At 54.0% G+C, this 25,610-nt stretch overlaps 1 protein-coding gene across 2 annotated transcripts in view; it reads left to right on the top strand.

The window, feature by feature from the left end:
* The window catches only part of AGAP3 (ArfGAP with GTPase domain, ankyrin repeat and PH domain 3), a 257,979-nt gene that overhangs the window by 170,850 nt on the left and 61,519 nt on the right, over positions 1-25,610 (top strand). Inside the window, exon 12 of one of the 2 annotated variants that reach the window (XM_077808651.1) lies at positions 8,475-8,813. The exons of the other annotated variant lie outside the window; for it this stretch is intronic. Within the exon in view, the coding sequence (XP_077664777.1) occupies positions 8,475-8,791 (317 nt within the window). The 3' untranslated portion in view covers positions 8,792-8,813. Of the gene's footprint in view, positions 1-8,474; positions 8,814-25,610 lie in introns of those variants that run through there. 2 annotated transcript variants of the gene reach the window in all.

The raw sequence follows: 25,610 nt of genomic DNA on the forward strand, positions 1-25,610 counted from the left end.
CACGTCCCTCCATCTGCTGGCAGTGCCCCTACTTATACATCCCAAAATGCCATTGGCCTTCTTGGCAACAAGGGCACACTGTTAACTCATATCCAGCTTCTTGTCCACTGTAACCCCTAGGTCCTTCTCTGCAGAACTGCTGCCTAGCCATTCGGTCCCTAGTCTGTAGCGGTGCATGGGATTCTTCCGTCCTAAGTGCAGGACTCTGCACTTGTCCTTGTTGAACCTCATCAGATTTCTTTTGGCCCAGTCCTCCAATTTGTCTAGGTCCCTCTGTATCATATCCCTACCCTCCAGCGTATCTACCTCTCTTCCCAGTTTAGTGTCATCTGCAAACTTGCTGAGGGTACAATCCACACCATCCTCTAGATCATTAATGAAGATATTGAACAAAACCGGCCTGAGGACCGACCCTTGGGCACTCCACTTGATACCGGCTGCCAACTGGACATGGAGCCATTGATCACTACCCGTTGAGCCCGACAATCTAGCCAGCTTTGTCTCCACCTTATAGTCCATTCATCCAGCCCGTACTTCTTTAACTTGCTGGCAAGAATACTGTGGAAGACAGTGTCAAAAGCTTTGCTAAAGTCAAGGAACAGCACGTCCACTGCTTTCCCCTCATCCACAGAACCAGTTATCTCATCATAGAAGGCAATTAGATTAGTCAGGCATGACTTGCCGTTGGTGAATCCACGCTGACTGGTCCTGATCACTTTCTTCTCCTCTAAGTGCTTCAGAATTGATTCCTTGAGGACCTGCTCCATGATTTTTAGAGGGACCGAGGTGAGGCTGACTGGCCTGTAGTTCCCAGGATCCTCCTTCTTCCCTTTTTTAAAGATGGGCACTACATTAGCCTTTTTCCAGTCGTCCGGGATCTCCCCCGATCGCCATGAGTTTTCAAAGATCATGGCCAATGGCTCCGCAATCACATCCGCCAACTCCTTTAGCACTCTCGGTTGCAGCACATCCGGCCCCATGGACTTGTGCTCGTCCAGATTTCTAAATAGTCCCGAACCACTTCTTTCTCCACAGAGGGCTGGTCACCTCCTCCCCATACTGTGCTACCCAGCGCAGCAGTCTGGGAGCTGACCTTGTTCGTGAAGACAGAGGCAAAAAAAGCATTGAGTACATTAGCTTTTTCCACATCCTCTGTCACTAGGTTGCCTCCCTCATTCAGTAAGGGGCCCACACTTTCCTTGACTCTCTTCTTGTTGCTAACATACCTGAAGAAACCCTTCTTGTTACTCTTAACATCTCTTGCTAGCTGCAACTCCAGGTGTGATTTGGCCTTCCTGATTTCACTCCTGCATGCCCGAGCAATATTTTTATACTCATCCCTGGTCATGCAATCTTCCACTTCTTGTAAGCTTCTTTTTTGTATTTAAGATCAGCAAGGATATCACTGTTAAGCCAAGGTCGCCTGCCCTATTTACTATTCTTTCTACACATCCCGGTGGTTTGTCCCTGTAACCTCAAGAAGGCTTTTTTAAAATACAGCTAGCTCTCCTGGACTCCTTTCCCATCTTTCCCAACTGATCTTGCCCATCAGTTCCCTGAGGGAGTCAAAGTCTGCTATTCTGAAGTCCAGGGTCTGTATTCTGCTGCTCTCCTTTCTTCCCTGTGTCAGGATCCTGAACTCGACCATCTCATGGTCACTGCCTCCCAGGTTCCCATCCACTTTTGCTTCCCCTACTAATTCTTCCTGGTTTGTGAGCAGCAAGTCAAGAAGAGTTCTGCCCCTAGTTAGTTCCTCCAGCACTTGCACCAGGAAATTGTCCCCTACATTTTCCAAAAACTTCCTGGATTGTCTGTGCACCGCTGTATTGCTCTCCCAGCAGATATCAGGATGATTGAAGTCTCCCATGAGAACCAGGGCGTGCGATCTAGTAACTTCCGTTAGTTGCTGGAAGAAAGCCTCGTCCACCTCATCCCCCTGGTCTGGTGGTCTATAGCAGACTCCCACCACGACATCACCCTTGTTGCTCACACTTCTAAACTTAATCCAGAGACTCTCAGGTTTTTCTGCAGTTTCGTACCAGAGCTCTGAGCAGTCATACTGCTCTCTTACATACAGTGCAACTCCCCCACCTTTTCTGCCCTGCCTGTCCTTCCTGAATAATTTATACCCATCCATGACAGTACTCCAGTCATGTGAGTTATTCCACCAAGTCTCTGTTATTCCAATCACATCCTAATTCCTTGACTGTGCCAGGACTTCCAGTTCTCCCTGCTTTTTTCCCAGACTTCGTGCATTTGTGTATAGGCACTTGAGATAACCCGCTGATCGCCCCTCTTTCTCAGTATGAGGCAGGAGCCCTCCCCTCTCGCGCTCTCCTGCTCGTGCTTCCTCCCGGTATCCCACGTCCCCACTTACCTCAGGGCTTTGGTCTCCTTCCCCCGGTGAACCTAGTTTAAAGCCCTCCTCACTAGGTTAGCCAGCCTGCTTGCGAAGATCCTCTTCCCTCTCTTCGTTAGGTGGAGCCTGTCTCAGTGTTTTACACAGCAATCCTGTGTCTGCACGGAGCCGAGATGAGTGCCCTGTTTGGGCAGGGCCGTCTGGCTTCCCTTCTGGAGACGGGATGGGGCTGAAACACTTGCCCCTCAGGCCCCTGACATTTTTGTGGCTTTACAGTTACATTTTCCTGTTTTAGAAAATGTTTCCCCTCTGTTGCCATAGGAGCCCCGGTGACTGACCGATTCTGCCAGGCTGACTGCACAAAGTGCTGGCAAATGCCTAAAGGCAAGAGAGTGTAAAGCTTGTGAAAGTTTTTCCATAGTCAGTCTCAGTGGCAGTGACTGGAGAGTTACGGGACAAGAGCAAGTCCAGATTTTCAGACAAGTGGATTTTCATTGATTGGTGTCCCTTTAAGAGACGTTTGGGGTGGGAGCAATGAAAAGTTTACAAGGGTCTTGCTGAACTTCATGACTCCAGCAGGTATTCTCAGTAAGAGCTGGAGGGAAGTTCTCAAACAGATTAAGGCTGATTGACTCCGACATGCTGAACCCTCTGTCCAGGCTTGCAAGGAGCCTGGGAGATGGAGCCACGAGAATTTGGGTGTCGCTGAGAGGAGATTCTGACCTAGGGCATTGCTGGGGCCTGATAGGCTGAGCATGGAAACTGGGGACGTTGTTCTTGTTTGTACTCTCTTAGTGCCCTCAGTGCGCACGTGCCATTCACATTAAGAGGGGAGACAGCCCCTGCCCAGGAGCTAAGAAGAGAAGCAGAAAATCTCCCTCCCACCCTACATCTGGGTACTCAGGTACTCCGGCAATGGCTCCAGGGAAAATCCCCAAGGGACAATAGGGACAGCGTTTATATCCAGTAATACCCCCCATGGCTCCTGAGCCCAGCAAGCTTCATGGGCTGGTTTCTCGGGGATGTTCTGACAGGTGAAGGAGGAGATGGTGGTGGTCTTGCCCGTCAGGCAGGGGGTGGGGGAGTGGCAGGAAGTGGTTGTGGGAGAAACCTTTGGGAAGGGCTAAGGGTAATGGAGAAATGTCAGACATATCAGCGCCAGGCCACCTCTACTCCTCAGATGGAATGGGGAGAGAACAATAAATCCTTAGAAACTGCAGGACACTGACTCATGGGTGACTTTCCCTCAATATCTTTTGGGGGGAAAAAACTGAACATAGACCGTCAAAATTTATAGTCAGAACTGGTAGAGATGCCTCTAGTTAAGGTGGAATAACATTTTCCATTATAAGCGCCTATTTTATAAAGCATTGCCAAACTTTATCCCTTTGGACTGAAATATTCCATGTTGGGCCTCTGCCTGAGGTTGAATTTTTAAACATTTAAGCAAAAATGATTCACCATTAGCTTTGCCAACGTTGAAGAATTTTTTCCAGCTAAAGAGCTTCAGCACCTTGAGGGTGTAGAACAGGAACTTGAAATTTAGCCAGGGAATAGTCCTGGGGTTAGAGAGATGTCTTTTGTATCCCCATGAAAATCTGTTCAGATTAGGGTGACTAGACAGCATATGTGAAAAATCGGGACGGGGGTGGGGGGTAATAGGAGCCTAAATAAGAAAAAGACCCCAAAACCAGGAGGGTCCCTATAAAATCGGGACATCTGATCACCCTAGTTCCGTTTTGGCAGCGTTATAAGCCTCTGCAAACTGCATTTGCACATGCTCAGTAGAGCTTGTTAGAAACTTGCTGATAAAATCTCTTGAACATTCCTTCCACTCTGAGCAGGCTTGTTGGCCCCCAAAGCTGGAGCTTGTGACAGGACAGCCTGTGCATTCCTAGCCTCTGAGTGCTCGACTTTGCAACCCTAATGTTCTTTTAATGCTGTTTTGTTTGCGGCATTTTGTATGGAGTGATACAGAGAGTAGAGAATGCAACCAGGGACAAGCCCATTGCTGAGGCCAAGTGTAAGGTCTATTAACAGTTTTTAGTATCTAATTAAATGCAGATAACTTGCGTTAATGAAGCATTAAGGGTGAGCAATCGAGTCAGGAATTTCCCAAAGTGAGGGTTGCTGTCCCATGTTAACTCACCCAGTTTGCATTTCCTGTCTGTGCATTCATCACAGACAGTGATGCTTTACAGGGTTACAACAAACAAGGCAAATCCCCACCCCTGGGATTGGAGCAGGTTAGAAAGGGGGTTTCTTTTCTTTCACTTTTGGTTTGAAACTGAAAACAGACTGACCTGTTATGCTCAGACATACCCCAGACCATGCCCTCAAGGGAAGCCTGGGAGCTGTCAGACCAGGGGGAATTTGACAAAGTTCTGATCTCTCCACCATCCTCCATCTGAGCTACCTCTCAGATCTGCCCCAGGTGTGTCCTTGTTGCCTCGTTCCCCCTTCACTGCCAGCCAGGGGAGCCTTAAATCATCTCAGCCTCTGAAATGACAGTGCCATGAGCAGCCGTCCAGCGAGCCTGGTGATGCTGCTCAGCGCTGGGGCTGGGCTCTGCAGGGGCTCCCATGGCTAGGGCATTTCCAGAGAGGGAGTCGCTGCCCTGCAGAGCTCAGGTCAGCACACGACCAGGGTGGTCGGCTGCTGCTTGCGGAACTGTCAGGCCAGAGGTGAGGGGAGTTGAGGCCCCCCCCCTTCGTGTCTGGTAACGCAACCACTTTAAAGGTGCCTGCCTGCAGGCGGAGGAAGGAGAGGGTTCCTCTGGGGATGGGTAGAGCTGCACCCTGTGAGGAGGCTCAGCTGCCTGGCTGGAAGGGGGTGTAATGGCGGGTGCGTAGGACTGGCTGGAAAACAAGAATTGTGTGTTGCAAAAAATGGTGAGGTTTTGAAATTCCTGGTGATCCTGCATTGGAATGAAGTGGAGACCTTTCAGAAATTTGGGGGTGGGGGGGTCAGGGAAGGGACAGAGGTGCACTTCAGACTGCCCAGCAGTGAGGTCACTCACCAGGGATGTGGGAGACAAGTCCCAGCTTCCCATCCCGTCTCTGAATCAGGATGAGTAGGACCATAAACCTGGGTCTCCCATCTCCCAGGTGAGTGCCAGGTCTCTGGGTGAGGAACTAGCTCGTTCTGGGGCTTGTCAGCGCTTAGCGATCCCTGGCAATGAGCATAGGGCTGTAGAGTGAGCGTCTGTCTCTTCTTCTCAAAGCCTCCTGCTGGAGCTGTTCCATTTTGTATAAACAATTACATATTCATTGGGCCAGAGAGAGAGAACAATTCTCCACCCTACTGGCTAGTCTGGGGTCTCTCTCTCTCTCTCGTTTCGATCACAAAGTCCGTCCTGGACCAAACAACCTTCCTGACAAAAGTTTATTTGGAACCAATACATTTCCAGAAAAACATTTGGTTTTTATACATTGTTACTTTTCATGAAAAACCATTTTGTCAAAAAATGCCCAATCGGCTCTAGCTGCCGGCGTTCCCTGGATCTGCAGCCTCTGGTAGGTCGTCACATTCTTTACTGTCAAGTTCGCTGGGCAAAGGCATTATTAGTTAAGTGCTGACAAGACCCAGAGATTTGGCAGTGTCAGTGGGACCCCAAAGAGACAGGATGGTGCATGCAGGGGTGCCCAGGGGGAGGAACTCGAGTTTAACCAGCTTTGACTACAACAAGCAAAACAATACAAGTATTTAGGGTGGACTCGGATGCGGTGGGGCCTGGTGAACTGGGAATGGGAGGGGGCTCATGGCTAGGTGGCAGGGAAGCTGCTGAAGCAGGGGAGGGCCTTACAGCCAGATAGCTAGCACACAGTCGCTGTTTACATGGGGACTAAGGAGAGTGCAGGTCCATTAACTAAAGATGTGAAGCCAAGGTGCATAAGTTACTGTGTTAACCCTGTGTGGATGGTCAGCGGGGTTCGGACCTTTAGATCCACAATGCAGTCCTCTGCTGCTCAGGGTAACAGAGTAACTGATAACGGTAGAAGACTCACACTTTGCCCGTGACTTCTCAGCTATTTACTAGACCCCAAAAGAAAGCTAAGAGACAGAAGAAATAGGTGAAATGCCAGGTTCTGTAGGGCAGAGAAGTTTAGTGTTTATAAACAGTTAATTCTCTGACCCCTTCTGCTCCTACACCCCTGACCCCACACAGCTTCCCTTGTCCCCCACGCTGCTCCTCTCCGTCCCCGTCCCCCGCTCCTGCCTACGTCCGCCCTTCTCTGATCCTTTCCTGCTCCGTTCTCTGCTCCTGCCTATGTCTGCCCTTCTCTGCTTCTGTGGTGCCTCCCTGCTCCTACACCCCTCCTAACCCACCTCTGCTCCTGGCCTCCTACATCTCCATCAGCTCATCTCCGCGCGCCCTGAGCTGCTGGCTCAGTGGGGACATTGAGTGCACAGGGGACAGGGTCCCTGCTCTGTTCCTGGGCCCAACACCACAGTGGCTTTCTGCAGCTTGGAGGAGCAGTTGCAGGAGAAGTGGTACTCAGTCATGGCTGCAGTTTGCTCGGTCTCTCTGGAGGACAGCGCATGCGCAGGCCGGGCACATGTTGGAGGTGTCGGGGGCTGGAGCACACTGAGATCAGATGGAATATTCAGAGACTAACCAATTTATCTGAGCATGAGCTTTCGTGAGGTACAGCCACTTCATCGGATGCATGCCGTGGAAAATACAGTGGGGAGATTTAAATACACAGAGACCATGAAACAATGGGTGCTACCATACACACTCTAACGAGAGTGATCGGTTAAGGTGAGCTATTACCAGCAGGAGAGCGGGGGTGGAAAAAACCTTTTGTAGTGATAATCAAGGTGGGCCATTTCCAGCAGTTGACAAGAACGTGTGAGGAACAGTGTGCGGGGTAGGGGGGAATAGTTTTACTTTGTGTAATGACCCATCCACTCCCAGTCTTTATTCAAGCCTAAGTTAATTGTATCCCGTTTGCAAATTAATTCCAATTCAGCAGTCTCTCGTTGGAGTCTGTTTTTGAAGATTTTTTTGTTGAAGAATTGCCACTCTTAGGTCTGTAATCGAGTGACCAGAGAGATGGAAGTGTTCTCCAACTGGTTTATGAATGTTATAATTCTTGACGTCTGATTTGTGTCCATTTGTTCTTTTACGTAGAGACTGTCCAGTTTGGCCAATGTACATGGCAGAGGGGCATTGCTGGCACATGATGGCATATATCACATTGGTGGATGTGCAGGTGAACGAGCCTCTGATAGTGTGGCTGATGTGATTAGGCCCAGTGATGGTGTCCCCTGAATAGATATGTGGACACAGTTGGCAACGGGCTTTGTTGCAAGGATAGGTTCCTGGGTTATCCTTGCAACAACAACGACAAAGCCCTTTGCCAACTGTGTCCACATATCTATTTCCCGCCCCCAACCCCACTCTCCTGCTGGTAATAGCTCACCTCACCTGATCACTCTGGTTACAGTGTGTATGGTAACACCCCTTGTTTCATGTTCTCTGTGTATATAAAAATCTCCCCACTGTATTTTCCACTACATGCATCCGATGAAGTGAGCTGTAGCTCACGAAAGCTTATGCTTAAATAAATTGGTTAGTCTCTAAGGTGCCACAAGTACTCCTTTTCTTTTTGCGGATACAGACTAACACTGCTGCTACTCTGAAACCTATTCAGAGACTGTAGCTGCCAAACTCCCAAGTCTCTACTGAGCATGTGTAAACTGAGATTTTTTTCAGAGTGATATCTTTCTCAAATTTGGGCAAATTTTCACAGATGCATCTAAAGGCATCTCCCTGTGACCCGGGCGGCTTTCTCACCTCCCTGTCACATTTCAAGTCACTGCTCCAAGCGGTTCAGCCATTTCCTACAAGATTGGGGGAAATAGATTGTGTTCTCGGAAATGGTGGATCCATTTTAGATGAAACATGCCAGTAAAATTCAACCTGAAGCAATCCCCTGGCATGGAAAATTTCAGCCCGAACCGTGAAAGCCTGGTGAAGTTATAAACAACTGACAGCACGCTCTTATAACGGAAGCTATTCGGCAGCCCGAGCTCAGTTCCTGCGCTGCTCAAATGAATTTCTCAGGTCTCCAATAATTCTCTTTGTTCGTCTCTGTCCCCTCCCCAGTGCTGTGGTATCCTGTGAGAGCTGGGATCACCAGTGTGTCCCGGGGCCCAGAGGAGGCCGCACCATCAAATTATGGACTCCAAAGTCTCCTTTGGCACAATGCCAGCAAACAGCTCGGTAACTGTGAGGCTGCTGGTGCCTCAGGCTGGCCAGTGTCATTTCTTCGTGCGCCTCTGTCTGGTGTCTCTTGTCTTATACTCAGATTGTCAGCTCCTTGGGGCAGAGCCCCACTCTTTATTCTGTGTCTATGCAGCACCCAGCACAGTGGGGTCCTGCTCCCTGACTGGGGCCCCGAGGCGCTGCGGGAACACAAATAGTAAGTAAAAATATATAACAGCATTAGGCTATTTTGCGTGTTGTTTATTTACCGTCTCGCTGCGAGTTTTACTATTATCTCAAGAATGAGATAGCCCGTAAGACAAGCCTATCTTAACACAATAAGCACTGGTCATTTTTCAGAGGTGCCACTCACCATTCCATATTGATACCCAGGTCTGTCTTCTGCTAATTTAAAACCCAGCAATGCGTACGATAAATGCAAAAGATTCCTTCCAGTGTGCATTACCCTGCACTGATCACCGGGCAATGCCATCTCCTGGTGTGCTGCCCGTTCCCCTTCCTTGGCTCGTCCTTCTGAAATTCCCAAACGTTTCTAGCCTTGACTAATGGAAAGAATTATTTTCTCTGGGATTTTGCCCCATCACTCTTCACCCCTTTTTCCAGATCTTTAATATATAACATTGGTTGTAGTAGGGACCCTAGCAGATCCCCACTGTTAACCTTTTGCCATATTGGAAACTGACAGTTTATTCCTAATTAACTTTCTTAAACCACGGTCAGTAATTCTTTACAAGTCCGGGGCGGGGGGAAAGCAAATGCGGTGCCAGTCTTTAGAGAAAGGAAAGACAAGTCTTCCCGGTAGTTACTGCCCGCGTCTCTCGGAAAATAACAGAACAAATATTAATGGACCAAATCTTCACAACTTAAGGCACCTGGGCCCTGCTTTTCAGAGGCGCTGACTTCAGCTGGAAGTGCAGGTACTCAGCACGTGGGAAAATCAGGCCCCCAAAGCCTCCCGAGGGGCACACAACACATGAGTTGCCCAAATGAAGTGAACACTCCCAAAATGAACAATCAGCAGCACTGAGCAGAGACAATGGTGTCGGGTAGGCAGAGCTGTGTTTGGGCCGGCGACTGCAGCAGTGGGGTGTGCAGTGAGGTGTGCAGTGGTGCCGGGCAGGCAGAGCTGTGTTTGGACGGGGGACTGCAGCAGTGGGGTGTGCAGTGAGGTGTGCAGTGGTGCCGGGCAGGCAGAGCTGTGTTTGGACAGGGGACTGCAGCAGTGGGGTGTGCAGTGAGGTGTGCAGTGGTGCCGGGCAGGCAGAGCTGTGTTTGGACGGGGGACTGCAGCAGTGAGGTGTGCAGTGGTGCCGGGCAGGCAGAGCTGTGTTTGGACGGGGGACTGCAGCAGTGGGGTGTGCAGTGAGGTGTGCAGTGGTGCCGGGCAGGCAGAGCTGTGTTTGGACAGGGGACTGCAGCAGTGGGGTGTGCAGTGAGGTGTGCAGTGGTGCCGGGCAGGCAGAGCTGTGTTTGGATGGGGGACTGCAGCAGTGGGGTGTGCAGTGAGGTGTGCAGTGGTGCCGGGCAGGCAGAGCTGTGTTTGGACGGGGGACTGCAGCAGTGGGGTGTGCAGTGAGGTGTGCAGTGGTGCCGGGCAGGCAGAGCTGTGTTTGGATGGGCGACTGCAGCAGTGGGGTGTGCAGTGGGGCCGGGCAGGCAGAGCTGTGTTTGGACAGGGGACTGCAGCAGTGGGGCGTGCAGTGAGGTGTGCAGTGGTGCCGGGCAGGCAGAGCTGTGTTTGGACGGGGGACTGCAGCAGTGGGGCGTGCAGTGAGGTGTGCAGTGGTGCCGGGCAGGCAGAGCTGTGTTTGGACAGTGGACTGCAGCAGTGGGGTGTGCAGTGAGGTGTGCAGTGGTGCTGGGCAGGCAGAGCTGTGTTTGGACGGGGGACTGCAGCAGTGGGGCGTGCAGTGGGGCCGGGCAGGCAGAGCTGTGTTTGGACAGGGGACTGCAGCAGTGGGGCGTGCAGTGAGGTGTGCAGTGGTGCCGGGCAGGCAGAGCTGTGTTTGGACAGTGGACTGCAGCAGTGGGGTGTGCAGTGGAAGTCCTGGGTCTGAGATCGTATTTCAGATTTCACTGGCTGCAGGAGGAGCTGCTGCTGCCATGTGGCTTTGAACTGGCTGAGAGCATGTTGCTGCGCACTGATGGAGGAAGCTTGTTTCCAGCTCCTCTCCTCAGCCTGAGCCTGTTTCTCTCCACACGTGGGAGCCAATTGTGAGAGCACAGCTCCACCCCCAACCAGCAGGCCAACACCTTTCTGGTCCTGCCCCTGCACTTCTCAGAGCCTGGTTCGCCTCTCATCCCCCAGCCTGCCACTTCTGCTTGCTCCTGGCATGAGGGGCAGAGGTAGGTGCCAGGCTCCTGGGAGAGGCAGCTTCTACTGGACGTGCAGACTGGACAAAAAGGGAATTTTACCTGGGTAGAGCAGGACATGCCCCACCCTAGAATCCCAGCCCTGCCTCCCAGTCACCCAGACCCTGCCCGCCCTACCCCAGCACAGAACCCCATTTCCTCACTGGTCACAGAATCCAGCAAATCCCAGCAAGATACCGAACAGCTGTAAGGAGTTTAGAGCAGAAGGTCATAGGTCTTGAGAGCCAAGAATGCAGGTCACACTTAGAGGATGGGAGACTACTTTGGAGACAAGCGACTCTGAGAAGGGCTTCAGACTCATGTGGAAAGCAGCTGAAGATGAGCCCCCAGTGCGATGCTGTAGCTAAGGGCTAGTTGAGTCCATGGATATAAACAGAGAACCGTGAATAGGAGCAGGGAGGTGATAGTACTTTTAATTATTATGCATTTCTTTGTATTGTGGCCGCACCTTGTAGCTCCAGTGGTGGGCCAGGCCCCCATTATGTGAGGCTCTATACAAGCACAGAACAAAGCCAGTCCTTGCCCAAAGGGATTTCAATCCAAGCATACGACAAGAGACAATAGCTGGCTACAGAGAGACAGATGGGGACCACAAGGGAGCAGTGAGACCTACAGTAGAACCTCAGAGTTACAAACACCAGGGATACAAATTGACCAGTCAACCACACACCTCATTTGGAACCAGAAGTACGCAATCAGGCAGCAGCAGAGAGACACACACGAAAGCAAATACAGTACCGCACTGCATGAAACATAAACTACTAAAAAAAAAAAGGGAAAGTTTAAAAAAAATTGACAAGGTAAGGAAACTGTTTCTGTGCTTGTTTCATTGGCATTAAAATGGTTAAAAGCAGCATTTGTCTTCTACATAGTAAATTTTCAAAGCTCTATTAAGCCAACGTTCAGTTGTAAACTTTTGAAAGAACCATAACGTTTTGTTCAGAGTTACAAATGTTTCAGAGTTACAAACAACCTCCATTCCCAAGGAGTTTGTAACTCTGAGGTTCTACTGTATATTGGGCGGAATGAATGGAATGGTCTCAGCACACCAGCAGCCCAGCTGTTGTCAAATTTTTTGTAGACATAAAGGAAAAGGAAATTTGTAAGAAGGGATTTGCATGAGGTGACTTCATGGCTGTTTACGGGAGCTCCTCCCAAGCATGAGTGGCAGCATGAGAAAAAACAGAAAGGGGCTTGTTTGAAAATTGATCACGTGAATGATGAGCTATGTAATATACCTCCGTATACGGCATTAATGGGATCATTACTGGATATTGTGTCCATCCTTTAATAGGATGATGAGGAATTGGAAAGACTTCTGCAAAAAGAAAACACCACAAGAATGACCTGAGGTCTGGAAAACCTACCTGACAGTGAGAGACTAAAGAACATAACAACAGCCATACTGGGTCAGACCAAAGGTCCATCTAGCCCAGTATCCAATGCCAGGTGCCCCAGAGGGAATGAACAGAACAGGTCGTCATCATCAAGTGATCCATTCTCTGTCACCCATTCCCAGCTTCTGGCAAACAGAGGTTAGGGGCACCATCCCTGCCAATCCTGGCTAATAGCTGTTGATGGACCTATCCTCCATGAACTTATCTGGTTCTTTTTTGAACCATACTGTAGTGTTGGCCTTCACAACATCGCCTGGCAAGGAGTTCCACAGGCTGACTGTACATTGTGTGAAGAAATACTTCCTTTTGTTTGTTTTAAACCTGCTGCCTATTAATTTCATTGGGTGACCCCTAAAAGAAGCCCAATTTAGTTTATTGAGAACATACATACATAAGAACAGCCATACTGGTTCAGACCAATGGACCATCTAGTCCAGTATCCTGTCTCAAACAGTGGTCAAGTGCCAGATGCTTCAGAGAGTATGAACAGAACGGAGCAACTTATTGAGTGATCTGTCCCTGTCATCCAATCCCAGCTTCTGGCAGTCAGAGTTTCAACACAACCAGAGCATGGGGCTGCAGCCCTGACCATCTTGGTTAATAGCTACTGAAGGACCTAATCTCCAGGAACTGCTCTAGTTCTTTTTTGGAACTCAGTTATAACTTTCCCTTCATAACATCTCCTGGCAGCAAGTTCCACAGGTTGATGGCGTTGTGTGAAGAAGAACTTCCTTATGTTTGTTTTAAACTGGCTGCCTATTAATTTAATTGGGTGACCCCTGGTTCTTGTGTTATGTGTAGGGGTAAATAACACTTTCTCCACACTTTTCATGATTTTACTGACTTCTGTCAATCTCCCCTTAGTCGTCCCTTTTCCAAGCTGAACAGTCCCAGTCTTATTAATCTCTCCTCACACGGAAACCGTTACCCCTCATCATTTTCATTGCCCTTCTCCATACTTTTTCAATCCAATATATCTTTTCTGAGATGTGGTGACCAGATCTGCACACAGTACTCAAGGTGTGGGCGTACCATGGATTTATACAGCTGTAATACAATATTTTCTGTCTGATTATCTCTCCCTTTCTTAATGATTCCCAACATTCTGTTTGCTTTTTTGACTCCCACTGCACTTGAGTGGATGTTTTCAGAGAACTATCCACAGTGACTCCAAGATCTCTTTCTTCAGTAGTAACAGCTAATTTAGACCCCATCATTTTGTATGGATAGTTGGGATTATGTTTTCCAGTGTGCGTTATTTGGCATTTATCATCATTGAATTTTGTCTGCCATTTTGTTGCCCAGTCACCCAGTTTTGTGAGATCTCTTTGTAATTCTTCACAGTCTGCCTGGGACTTAACTGTCTTGAATAATTTTGGATCATCTGCAAACTTTGCTACCTCACTGTTTACCCCATTTTCCAGATCATTTATGAATATGTTGAATGCCCAGTACAGACCCCTGGGGACACCACTATTTACCTCTCTCCATTCTGAAAACTGATCATTTATTCCTACCCTTTGTTTCCTATCTTTTAACCAGTTACCAATCCATGAGAGGACCTTCCCTCTTATCCCATGACTGCTTACTTTGCTTAAGAGCCTTTGGTGAGGGACCTTGTCAAAGGCTTTCTGAAAACCTAAGTACACTATATCCACTGCATCCCCCTTGTTGACCCCATCAAAGAATTCTAGTAGATTGGCGAAGCAAGATTTCCCTTTACGAAAGCCATGTTGACTCTGCCCCAACATATTGTGTTCATCTAGGGTGTTTCTACACATAAGCAACTACAGCAACGAAGCTGCACCACTGTAATGCTTCACTGTCGACACTACCTATGCCTGTGGAGGGGTTCTCCTCGCAGCGTAGCTAGTCCACCTCCACAAGAGGCGGAAGCTGGCTCAATGGGAGAATTCTCCTGTCAACCTCACACTAAACCAGGGATTAGGTCCTGCATCACTCTAGATGTGATTAGCTGCATCACTCAGGGGTGTGGATTTTTGACACCCCTGAGCAACATGGTTATACTGACCTTGTAATGATGCTGCCTTTGGTGGGACACTTCTGAGAGTACCAATTCAGGACAAATTGCTTAGAGCAGGGCAGTTACAGCGCAAGGCTGGGTTCCTTTGCAAACCAAGGCAAACCAAACCAGTCAAACAGAGATGACTTCAGTTTTACCCCACTGGGTAACCAGAAGTCATACAAGCAATTCCCTTAGACACTCCAGTTTCCCAGTATCCCCACCAGGGCCACTTGTTATGAGGACAAATGGTTATGAAAACCAACACCCCAGTAAAAGAAAAAGGGTTCTCTCGATCCCAAAGGACCAAGCCCCAGACCCAGGTCAATATACATAAGAATGGCCATATTGGGTCAGACCAAAGGTCCATCAAGCCCAGTATTCTGCCCTCTGACAGTGGCCAATGACAGGTGCCCCAAAGGGAATGAACAGACCAGTTATCATCAAGTGATCCATGCCTGTCACCCAATCCCAGCTTCTGGCAAACAGAGGCTAGGGACACCATTCCTGCCCATCCTGGCTAATAGCCATTGATGGAATTATCTTCCATGAATCTGTCTAGCTCCCTTTTGAACCCCGTTATAGTATTGGCCTTCACAACACCCTCTGGCAAGGAGTTCCAGAGATTGACAGTGCATTGCATGAAAAAATACTTTCTTGTGTTTGTTTTAAACTTGCTACCTATTAATTTCATTTGGTGGCCCCTTGTTCTTGTGTTATGAGAAGGAGTAAATAACACTTCCTTATTTACTTTCTCCACCAAGTCATGATTTTATAGACCTCTATCATATCCCCCCTTAGTCGCCTCTTTTCCAAGTGAAAAGTCCCAGTCTTATTAATCTCTCTTCATACAGAAGTCATACAAGTCAGATCTTACTCACAAATCCCGCTGTTGCCAATCTTTTAGAATCTAAAATCTAAAGGTTTATCAATTACATACAGTAATGGCAAAGTTCGTGGTTCAGGCGTGTAGCAGTGATGGAATAAACTGCAGGTTCAAATCAAGTCTCAGGAGTTCATCCACAACTGGGATGGGTCATTCAGTCCTTGGTTCAGAGCTTCAGTTTGTAGCAAGGTTCCTCCAGACGTAAGAAGCAGGATTGAAGACAAGATGGGGGGGTGGGGTTTCCAGGGTCTTTTATATCCTCTTCATGCAGAAGGACACCCCTCCGTTCTTACTGTGGAAGATCACAGCAGCAAAATGGAGCCTGGAGTCACGTGGGCAAGTCACATGTTCATGCATGACTCGGTTTGCAGGCGGACGCCATTGTTTACATGTTAGTTTGAAGGTTCCCAGGAAAGCTCAGATGTGGATTGGTGTCTCCCAAAGTCCATTGTGCGTTAAGTGTTTCTTGATTGGGCCCTTACTGAGAATAGTCCCTTCTCAAGAAGCTGACCAGATGCTTCTCTGAGGCTACAGTGGGGGATATAGGCGCCAACTCCGTGGGTGCTTCGGGGCTGGAGCACCCACCGGCGGCTCCCCGGCCCAGCTCCCCTCCCCCGAGCACACCGCATCCATGCTTCTCCCCCTAGCTCCCAGCACTTGCAGCCGTGAAACAGCTGTTTCGCAGCAGCAACCTCTAGGAGGGAGGGGGAAGGAGGGGGAACGCGGCACACTCCGGGAAGAGGCGGGGCCGGGGCAGGGATTTGGGGAAGGAATCCAGTAGGGGCAGGGAGGGGGCAGAGTTGGGTCGGGGACTTTGGGGAAGGGGTTGGAGTGGGGCGGGACAGGGGTGGAGTCAGGGTGGGGCCGAGGGCGAGCACTCACCGGCTCTGGGAAAAGTTGGTGTCTATCGTGGGGGAGGTTCAGGTTGGATGTGAGGGGAACACTAGTTCACTAGGAGGGTGGTGAAGCACTGGAATGGGTTACCTAGGCAGGAGGGAGGGATAGCTCAGTGGTTTGAGCATTGGCCTGCTAAACCCAAGGTTGTGAGTTCAATCCTTGAGGGGGCCATTTAGGGGGTTCTGAGGCAAAATTGGGGATTGGTCCTGCTTTGAGCAGGGGGTTGGACTAGATGACCTCCTGAGGTCCCTTCCAACTCTGATATTCTATGAATTCTATGGTGGAATCTCCTTCCTTAGAAGTTTTTAAGGTCAGGCTTGACAAAGCCCTGGCTGGGATGATTAGTTGGGGATTGGTCCTGCTTTGAACAGGGGGTTGGACTAGATGACCTCCTGAGGTCCCTTCCAACCCTGATATTCTATGATCTGGTACAGAAGCTGATTTAAATGATAGGTTACATACCACAGTTAGTATTTCTGCAATTCCATGTTTGAGCTCCTTGAGAACTCCCAGGTGATACCATCTGGTCCTGGTGACTTATTGCTGTTTAATTTATCCAAAACCTCCTCTAATAAGAACATAAGAACGGCCATACTGGGTCAGATGAAAGGTCCATCGAGCCCAGTATCTTGTCTGCCGTCAGTGGCCAATACCAGATGTCCTAGAGGAAGTGAACCTAACAGGTAATGATCTAGTGATCTCTCTTCTGCCATCCATCTCCAACCATTCACAAACAGAGGCTAGGGACACCATTCCTTACCTATCCTGGCAAATAGCCATTAACGGACTTAACCTCCATGAATTTATCTAGTTCTCTTTTAAACCCTGTTATAGTCCTAGCCTTCGCAACCTCCTCAGGCAAGGAGTTCCACAAGTTGACTGTGCTCTGAGTGAAGAAGAACTTCCTTTTATTTGTTTTAATTTGTTTTATTTGGACAGTTCCTCAGATTTGTCACCTAAAAAGAATGGCTCAGGTTTGGGAATCTCCCTCACATCCTCAGCCGTGAAGGCCATTGCGAAGCTCATCCAGAAGTTATCATGGGGTGATAGTCTCTGTCCTTTGTCATGCAGGATGGTCAGAAAGGTCCCTTCTGGCTTTAAAATTTACAAATCTATAACCAGAATAATGCAAATGCCCAGGGAGCCAGAGGGGTTGAGGTCAGGAAGAGTCAGAGGGTGAGATTTCTCTGGCTTAGCTCAGCAATGACTAAGCCGCAGGATCTACAAACTCCTGGGGGCTGTAAGTCCCTAATGGGGATTGTTAATGGTGGGATGATAGGCGCCAACTTTTCCCAGCGCTGGTGGGTGCTCGACCCAGCCCCACCCCGACTCCACCCCTGTCCCGCCCCCAAAGTCCCCCCCCAACTCCGCCCCCTTCCTGCCCCTATTGGACTCCTTCCCCAAATCCCTGCCCCGGCCCCGCCTCTTCCCAGAGTGCGCTGTGTTCCCCCTCCTCCCCTCTCCCTCCCAGCGCTTGCCGCCATGAAACAGTGGGAAGCACTGGGAGCTAGGGGGAGAAGCGGGGACGCGGCGCGCTCGGGGGAGGAGGTGGAGGCAGCGGTGAGCTGGGATGGGGGGGCAGGGAAGGACCACCAATTTTTCCCCATGGGTGCTCCAGGGCTCCACGGAGTAGGTGCCTATGGATGGGATGCTAGGAGGAGGGGGTTTATCAGCAGAGAGGAGACTGAGGCTGAATCTCAGGGCAGGTGCCTGGCCAGGAGATGGCTCCTGCTGGGGAATCCTCTCCCAGGGCAGCGTAGGCACTGTGCTCACATAAACTGGAGAACAGACTCTAGGCTTGACGAGCCCAGCCCCCAGGGGAGGAACTGGATGGTCTCCTGTAGTCTGAGCTCTTCTTGCCTGCCCTCTGCAGTATTTCTTCTGGGGGGGGTGGGTGTTGGGGAGCCCACTCACCTGTGTGCCTGCCTCCAGAAGCAGGGTTAGGCTGTGAGCTGGGGCCCTGTGTGCATAGCCCACTGGACGGAGGAGGGCCCGTAGCTTGCTTTGCAGAGACAGGGAGCCGCTCCCACCTGCACAGGGGCTGCTCCCAGCCACACGAGGCTTGTGGCAGGTGACTAGCAGCTGACCTTTGGCTGGGGGTGCTGGGCTGGCCTTGCCTCTCCTCTGGGCCCTGGCAGTTGAATCTGGAGTTGGAGGGTTGTGGTGTGGGTATGTTTTCAGCAGGGCCTGGGGAATGTCAGGGCTGGGCATCTCAGTCAAGCAGGTGGGAGCAGTGCGGCGGGGGGCAGCCCGAGCAGGCTGGAGCAGTGCTGGGGGGGCGGGGAGGGGTGGCCCTGGGAGCAGTGGCAGGAGGGGGGGTGGCCCTGGCAGCCCGAGCAGGCAGAAGCAGCGCTGGGGGGTGGCCCTGGCAGCCCGAGCAGGCAGGAGCAGCGCTGGGGGGCGGCCCTGGGAGCAGTGCGGGGAGGCAGCCCTGGCAGCCCAAGCAGGCAGGAGCAGCGCTGGGGGGCGGCCTTGGCAGGCAGGAGCAGTGCTGGGGAGTGGCCCTGGGAGCAGTGTGGGGAGGCAGCCCAAGCATGCAGGAGCAGTGCTGGGGGGCGGCCCTGGGAGTCTGAGCGGGCAGAAGCAGCGCTGGGGGGCTGCCCTGGGAGCAGTGCGGGGAGGCGGCCCTGGGAGTCTGAGCGGGCAGAAGCAGCGCTGGGGGGCTGCCCTGGCAGCCCGAGCAGGCAGAAGCAGCGCTGGGGGGCTGCCTGGGAGCAGTGCGGGGAGGCAGCCCTGGCAGGCAGGAGCAGTGCAGGGAGGCAGCCCTGGCAGCCCGAGCAGGCAGAAGCAGCGCTGGGGGGGCTGCCTGGGAGCAGTGCGGGGAGGCAGCCCTGGCAGGCAGGAGCAGTGCTGGGGGTTGAGGGGTGGCCCTGGGAGTCTGAGCGGGCAGAAGCAGCGCTGGGGGGCGGCCCTGGGAGTCTGAGCGGGCAGAAGCAGCGCTGGGGGGCTGCCCTGGGAGCAGTGCGGGGAGGCGGCCCTGGCAGCCCGAGCAGGCAGAAGCAGCACTGGGGGGCTGCCTGGGAGCAGTGTGGGGAGGCAGCCCGAGCAGGCAGGAGCAGTGCTGGGGGGTGGCCCTGGGAGTCTGAGCGGGCAGAAGCAGCGCTGGGGGGCTGCCTGGGAGCAGTGCGGGGAGGCAGCCCTGGCAGCCCGAGCAGGCAGGAGCAGTGCTTGGGAGCAGCCCTATCGGCACGTTTCATTGTCACCTCCGGAATGCACTGTCTGGGGCATGTGTGTACCAGTGCAAGTGGGGGGTAGCCAGCCTGCCTGTTCCACTGCCTGGCCTCTGGTCCCTGAAGAGACCACCTGGCCCTTCCCCTTGTGGGCAGGGCGATGGGGTGTGTGAGCTGCCCCTGCGGCTCCGTCTCTGCCAAGTGAGGGATTGGCTCCCCCAGGCCGGGGTTGCTGAGCCTGCTGTGATCATGTCACGTCGGGCTCCCTCGATGTTAACATCTCATTATCTTTGTTACTGTAATTACATTATCCGCTGCTTTATGCAGAATTATTCTCCGAGGACTAATTGATGGATCCATGTTTAATTCATTAATCATTAGCATCAAATTCGACAATTACAGTGCACACTGATTGTGGAATTTCAAATGTAATGAGGGGAGAATTAACAAAGAAAAGGGAAAACCTGTTTCCCCGGCACGCTGCTGCTCACTGTGGGGGACAAGGACATTGAGGGAAGAAGAGGTGGCAGAAAGTGCGCCATGAGGCCGGGTGGCACAGGACATTGCAGAGAAAAGACCCATTAGCTCTTGCCACATGCCTCCACTGATCCCAGCCAGTGCAGGCGGTTCTCCAGGCCCAGAGTGGGTCCATGTTGGCCCCTGCGAACAGAACCACATTTGAGCTCCATGCAAGGGCAACTCAGCTTTCAGCAAGAGAACCAGTCTGACTAGCCTGTTCCCTTGGGAGCAGCTCTGAAGAGTGTAGCAGACTGGCAGGGCTCGGAGGAGCAAGGAGTGTGGCTTCCCTTCTGCACCAGAAAGGTCAGGGGAACCTAAAGAGATTTCCCCCTTTCCCTCTCCCCCACTTTGAACTGGTAAAGCTAGTCAGTGTCATCTGGGGTGTACCAAAAAGTGCTCTTGCTGATTTCCCCACAGGCCTTGGGCAGCCTGTCCATGCAGAGTGGAGTGGGCATGGTGCACAGGAATCAATTTCCTGGGGCCTGCAAAACATAATTTCACAGGCCTGCCCTCACATGCTACGGCGGCTCTGCTCCTTCGAACGCTGGCCCTCTCCGAAGCTGGAAGGGACCGACGGCTGCTCGCAGGCGCAGTGCTGCTGGCCCCTAGCCAGCCCCCGGAAAGGCAGCACCACCGCCGGCAGCTCCAGCCGTCCATGGGGAGGCAGAACGATGCTGCAGCTGCTGCACGGCGTGGGAGTCCTTCGGCCCATCTCTCTCCCTGCTGGAGCCTGCCTGCTTGTTCGCAGCCAGAATCCCAGAGCCATGTTCCCCTCCTGTCCTGCTGCACCAGCTGGGGGAGATCTGCCTCCTCTCTTGCCTGTCCCCAGCCTCACATGCGAAATGGGGGAGCCTGCTTTAAGAACCAGGGTTGACCCATTCCCCCCCACCCAGCTGACTGTCAAAGGGGACCCCCTCCTCCCCGGCTGGCCCAACACCATAGGGGACCCTGTTCTGCTCCGGCCCTTTGCCAGCAGGGGCACATATTGGTGACTGGCTGGACAGGTTTTGCGGAAGCCCCTGGTTGCTATGGGTGGCATGTGATGCGTTGCCCAGGGGGGCTCCAGCACTGCACCGGTGCCGCTCCCCATCAGGAGGTACGTCCTGAGAGCCCACTGGCAGTTTCCTTTCTGCATTCCTGCGTGGTTCTGCCCTCCTGGCTGCCAGCCCCTTCCTCCCCCCACCTCCGGTGTCACTGAGCTGAGGCAGACGGGTCTTGCTCTTCCACTCTGTCCCCTGAATTTGACCCCGGCTGGCTCTGGTGATAGCTCTTCTTGCAACTCCTTCCTGTTCTTCAGCATCTCCCTGATAACAAGGTGCTCAGAGCTGAGCATGTCATCTTCCCGGAGCCCCGGAGACAGGGACTCTCCTGTCTCAGTTCCAGAGTGGGAGGCTGCTCCTGCCTCCCAGAGATTTATAGGGGCTGATTGGGTTGTGGGATCATGGCTGCAGCTTGTGTTTAACTAGCGGTCAGTGGAGAGTGCGTGTGCAGTCAGGGAGGAGCAGGAACTATTATCCACAATTCAGTGTAAAGGCTTTCACTTGTTTGCTGGGCAAAGAGAGTTGGTTTCAGTCCTAGTTCAGTTGATTAGGACTTAGGTGAGTGACACAGCCCAGTGGGCCCTGTCTCTGTAACAGGGTCTAGCTGGACTGAGTGTTAGGAGCTGCTGCATTTGCAATAGTAACGACAGAGCATTTCCTACACATAGCTTCCAAGGTTGCAAAGTGAAGCACGGAAAAATCAGGAAATGTGAGAATTGAAGCTGATCTTGCAACCTTAATTCAGCTCCTTGGACATCTGCGTATGAGGCAGTCTTTAAGGCCGTGATCATACTCTGTTTTTCCCACAGGCCCCGGCCTCCCTCAGGGCACTGGGTGGCCAATGTTCACGGAATGGATAGCTATTCAATATTTACTTTTATCCTCCGCATACATTATTTCCTACACACCATCCCAACCCTGCACTGAATGCAAAATTAGTGACATCCTTATGCAATTTTCTGTAGTACTCACAGCCACAGTATCTGGTGCTTCACTAACGTTAACGAGTTTATTTTCACAACCTCACTGGGAGGGAGGGAGCTGCTGTTAGCCAAGTTCTAGAGATTCAGAATGAGGCCAAGAGATCAGATCTACAGAGGGACTTAGGTGTTGTAACACTCAACATGGCAGCCTAGGAAATCCTAGGAATTGCACCAGGATCCATGAAGCCTGAGTTCGGTGCCAAGGCTCCCTGTACAGTGAATGGGGAGAAATGGGTGTCTATGAATGTGAGCCAGCACGTGGGGGGGGATGTCCGAAGCTAACCGAGGGGAGATGCCGACCAAGTGGGGCACTAATCCCTGCCTTTCTCCCAGGGACAGGCGCCTCTCCACAATGCAGATGTGGGCAGGACATGTCTACACACAAACGGGGAGGAGAGGAGGAGTCCTCCGTATGCCTTCTAGCGCAGTGGTGAGAGTACTCGCCTTGGGTGTGGGGGACCCAGACTCACTCCCCCTCTGCCTGACGGGGATAGAGGGTTTGAACATGAGAGCGCGTTGACGGCAGAGCGAGGGGCTAGGCTGGGGTAGGGCTTCCTCCAGCTCTCTCCTGTCTGCTCCGCGGGGGATAAATAGAGGAGTGGCTGGGCTGGCACATGAGCGAGAGGGGACAGTAGCCCCATGCTCTGGGCAGAGCCAGGCTCCAGTCCCCCTGCACCAGGGACAATTGGGACGGGTCTTGGTGCTTTCCTGGTAAGCTCCCATCTCTGCAGAAGGATGGTCTAATAGTTAGAGCAGGGACCTTGGTTCTGTGTCCAGCCGTGCCACTGACACCCTGTGTGACTTGAAGGAAATCCCTTCTCCTTTGAGTCAAGTAACCATCCCCATGGCTACTCCATGCCTGGCTGTCTGTGCCGTGCACTCTCTTCCTCCGGTCGAGTTCCCATCCCCATGGGTGCTGCGTGCCCGGCTGTGTGTGCCCGGGGGCTCTCTCCCTCCTGTCGAGTTCCCGTCCCCGTGGGTGCTGCGTGCCTGGCTGTCTGTGCCGTGCACTCTCTTCCTCCGGTCGAGTTACCATCCCTGTGGGTGCTGCGTGCCCGGCTGTGTGTGCCCGGGGGCTCTCTCCCTCCGGTCGAGTTCCCATCCCCATGGGTGCTGCGTGCCAGGCTGTGTGTGCCTGGGTGCTCTCTCCCTCCGGTCGAGTTCCCGTCCCCGTGGGTGCTGCGTGCCCGGCTGTGTGTGCCCGGGCGCTCTCTCCCTCCGGTCGAGTTACCGTCCCCATGGGTGCTGCGTGCCCGGCTGTGTGTGCCCGGGGGCTCTCTCCCTCCGGTCGAGTTCCCGTCCCCGTGGGTGCTGCGTGCCAGGCTGTGTGTGCCCGGGGGCTCTCTCCCTCCGGTCGAGTTCCCGTCCCCATGGGTGCTGCGTGCCCGGCTGTGTGTGCCCGGGGGCTCTCTCCCTCCGGTCGAGTTCCCGTCCCCGTGGGTGCTGCGTGCCCGGCTGTGTGTGCCCGGGGGCTCTCTCCCTCCGGTCGAGTTCCCGTCCCCGTGGGTGCTGCGTGCCCGGCTGTGTGTGCCCGGGGGCTCTCTCCCTCCGGTCGAGTTCCCATCCCCATGGGTGCTGCGTGCCCGGCTGTGTGTGCCCGGGGGCTCTCTCCCTCCGGTCGAGTTCCCGTCCCCGTGGGTGCTGCGTGCCAGGCTGTGTGTGCCCGGGGGCTCTCTCCCTCCGGTCGAGTTCCCGTCCCCGTGGGTGCTGCGTGCCCGGCTGTGTGTGCCCGGGGGCTCTCTCCCTCCGGTCGAGTTCCCATCCCCATGGGTGCTGCGTGCCAGGCTGTGTGTGCCCGGGCGCTCTCTCCCTCCGGTCGAGTTACCGTCCCCGTGGGTGCTGCGTGCCAGGCTGTGTGTGCCTGGGTGCTCTCTCCCTCCGGTCGAGTTCCCGTCCCCGTGGGTGCTGCGTGCCAGGCTGTGTGTGCCCGGGGGCTCTCTCCCTCCGGTCGAGTTCCCGTCCCCATGGGTGCTGCGTGCCCGGCTGTGTGTGCCCGGGGGCTCTCTCCCTCCGGTCGAGTTCCCGTCCCCGTGGGTGCTGCGTGCCAGGCTGTGTGTGCCCGGGGGCTCTCTCCCTCCGGTCGAGTTCCCGTCCCCGTGGGTGCTGCGTGCCCGGCTGTGTGTGCCCGGGCGCTCTCTCCCTCCGGTCGAGTTACCGTCCCCATGGGTGCTGCGTGCCCGGCTGTGTGTGCCCGGGGGCTCTCTCCCTCCGGTCGCGTTCCCATCCCCGTGAGTGCTGCGTGCCAGGCTGTGTGTGCCCGGGGGCTCTCTCCCTCCTGTCGAGTTACCGTCCCCGTGGGTGCTGCGTGCCAGGCTGTGTGTGCCCGGGCGCTCTCTCCCTCCGGTCGAGTTCCCGTCCCCGTGGGTGCTGCGTGCCAGGCTGTGTGTGCCCGGGGGCTCTCTCCCTCCGGTCGAGTTCCCATCCCCGTGGGTGCTGCGTGCCCGGCTGTGTGTGCCCGGGCGCTCTCTCCCTCCGGTCGCGTTACCGTCCCCATGGGTGCTGCGTGCCAGGCTGTGTGTGCCCGGGCGCTCTCTCCCTCCGGTCGAGTTACCATCCCCGTGGGTGCTGCGTGCCCGGCTGTGTGTGCCCGGGGGCTCTCTCCCTCCGGTCGAGTTCCCGTCCCCGTGGGTGCTGCGTGCCAGGCTGTGTGTGCCCGGGGGCTCTCTCCCTCCGGTCGAGTTCCCGTCCCCATGGGTGCTGCGTGCCAGGCTGTGTGTGCCCGGGGGCTCTCTCCCTCCGGTCGAGTTCCCGTCCCCGTGGGTGCTGCGTGCCAGGCTGTGTGTGCCCGGGGGCTCTCTCCCTCCGGTCGCGTTCCCGTCCCCGTGGGTGCTGCGTGCCAGGCTGTGTGTGCCCGGGGGCTCTCTCCCTCCGGTCGAGTTCCCGTCCCCGTGGGTGCTGCGTGCCAGGCTGTGTGTGCCCGGGGGCTCTCTCCCTCCGGTCGAGTTCCCGTCCCCGTGGGTGCTGCGTGCCAGGCTGTGTGTGCCCGGGCGCTCTCTCCCTCCGGTCGCGTTACCGTCCCCATGGGTGCTGCGTGCCAGGCTGTGTGTGCCCGGGGGCTCTCTCCCTCCGGTCGCGTTCCCGTCCCCGTGGGTGCTGCGTGCCCGGCTGTGTGTGCCCGGGCGCTCTCTCCCTCCGGTCGCGTTCCCGTCCCCGTGGGTGCTGCGTGCCAGGCTGTGTGTGCCCGGGCGCTCTCTCCCTCCGGTCGAGTTACCGTCCCCGTGGGTGCTGCGTGCCAGGCTGTGTGTGCCCGGGGGCTCTCTCCCTCCGGTCGCGTTCCCGTCCCCGTGGGTGCTGCGTGCCAGGCTGTGTGTGCCCGGGGGCTCTCTCCCTCCTGTCGAGTTACCATCCCCGTGGGTGCTCCGTGCCCGGCTGTGTGTGCCCGGGGGCTCTCTCCCTCCTGTCGAGTTACCATCCCCGTGGGTGCTGCGTGCCAGGCTGTGTGTGCCCGGGGGCTCTCTCCCTCCGGTCGAGTTCCCGTCCCCGTGGGTGCTGCGTGCCAGGCTGTGTGTGCCCGGGCGCTCTCTCCCTCCGGTCGAGTTCCCGTCCCCGTGGGTGCTGCGTGCCCGGCTGTGTGTGCCTGGGGGCTCTCTCCCTCCGGTCGAGTTCTCGTCCCCGTGGGTGCTGCGTGCCAGGCTGTGTGTGCCCGGGCGCTCTCTCCCTCCGGTCGAGTTCTCGTCCCCGTGGGTGCTTCGTGCCAGGCTGTGTGTGCCCGGGCGCTCTCTCCCTCC

Source organism: Eretmochelys imbricata, chromosome 2 (assembly GCF_965152235.1).
Source record: "Eretmochelys imbricata isolate rEreImb1 chromosome 2, rEreImb1.hap1, whole genome shotgun sequence".
NCBI lineage: Eukaryota > Metazoa > Chordata > Testudines > Cheloniidae > Eretmochelys > Eretmochelys imbricata.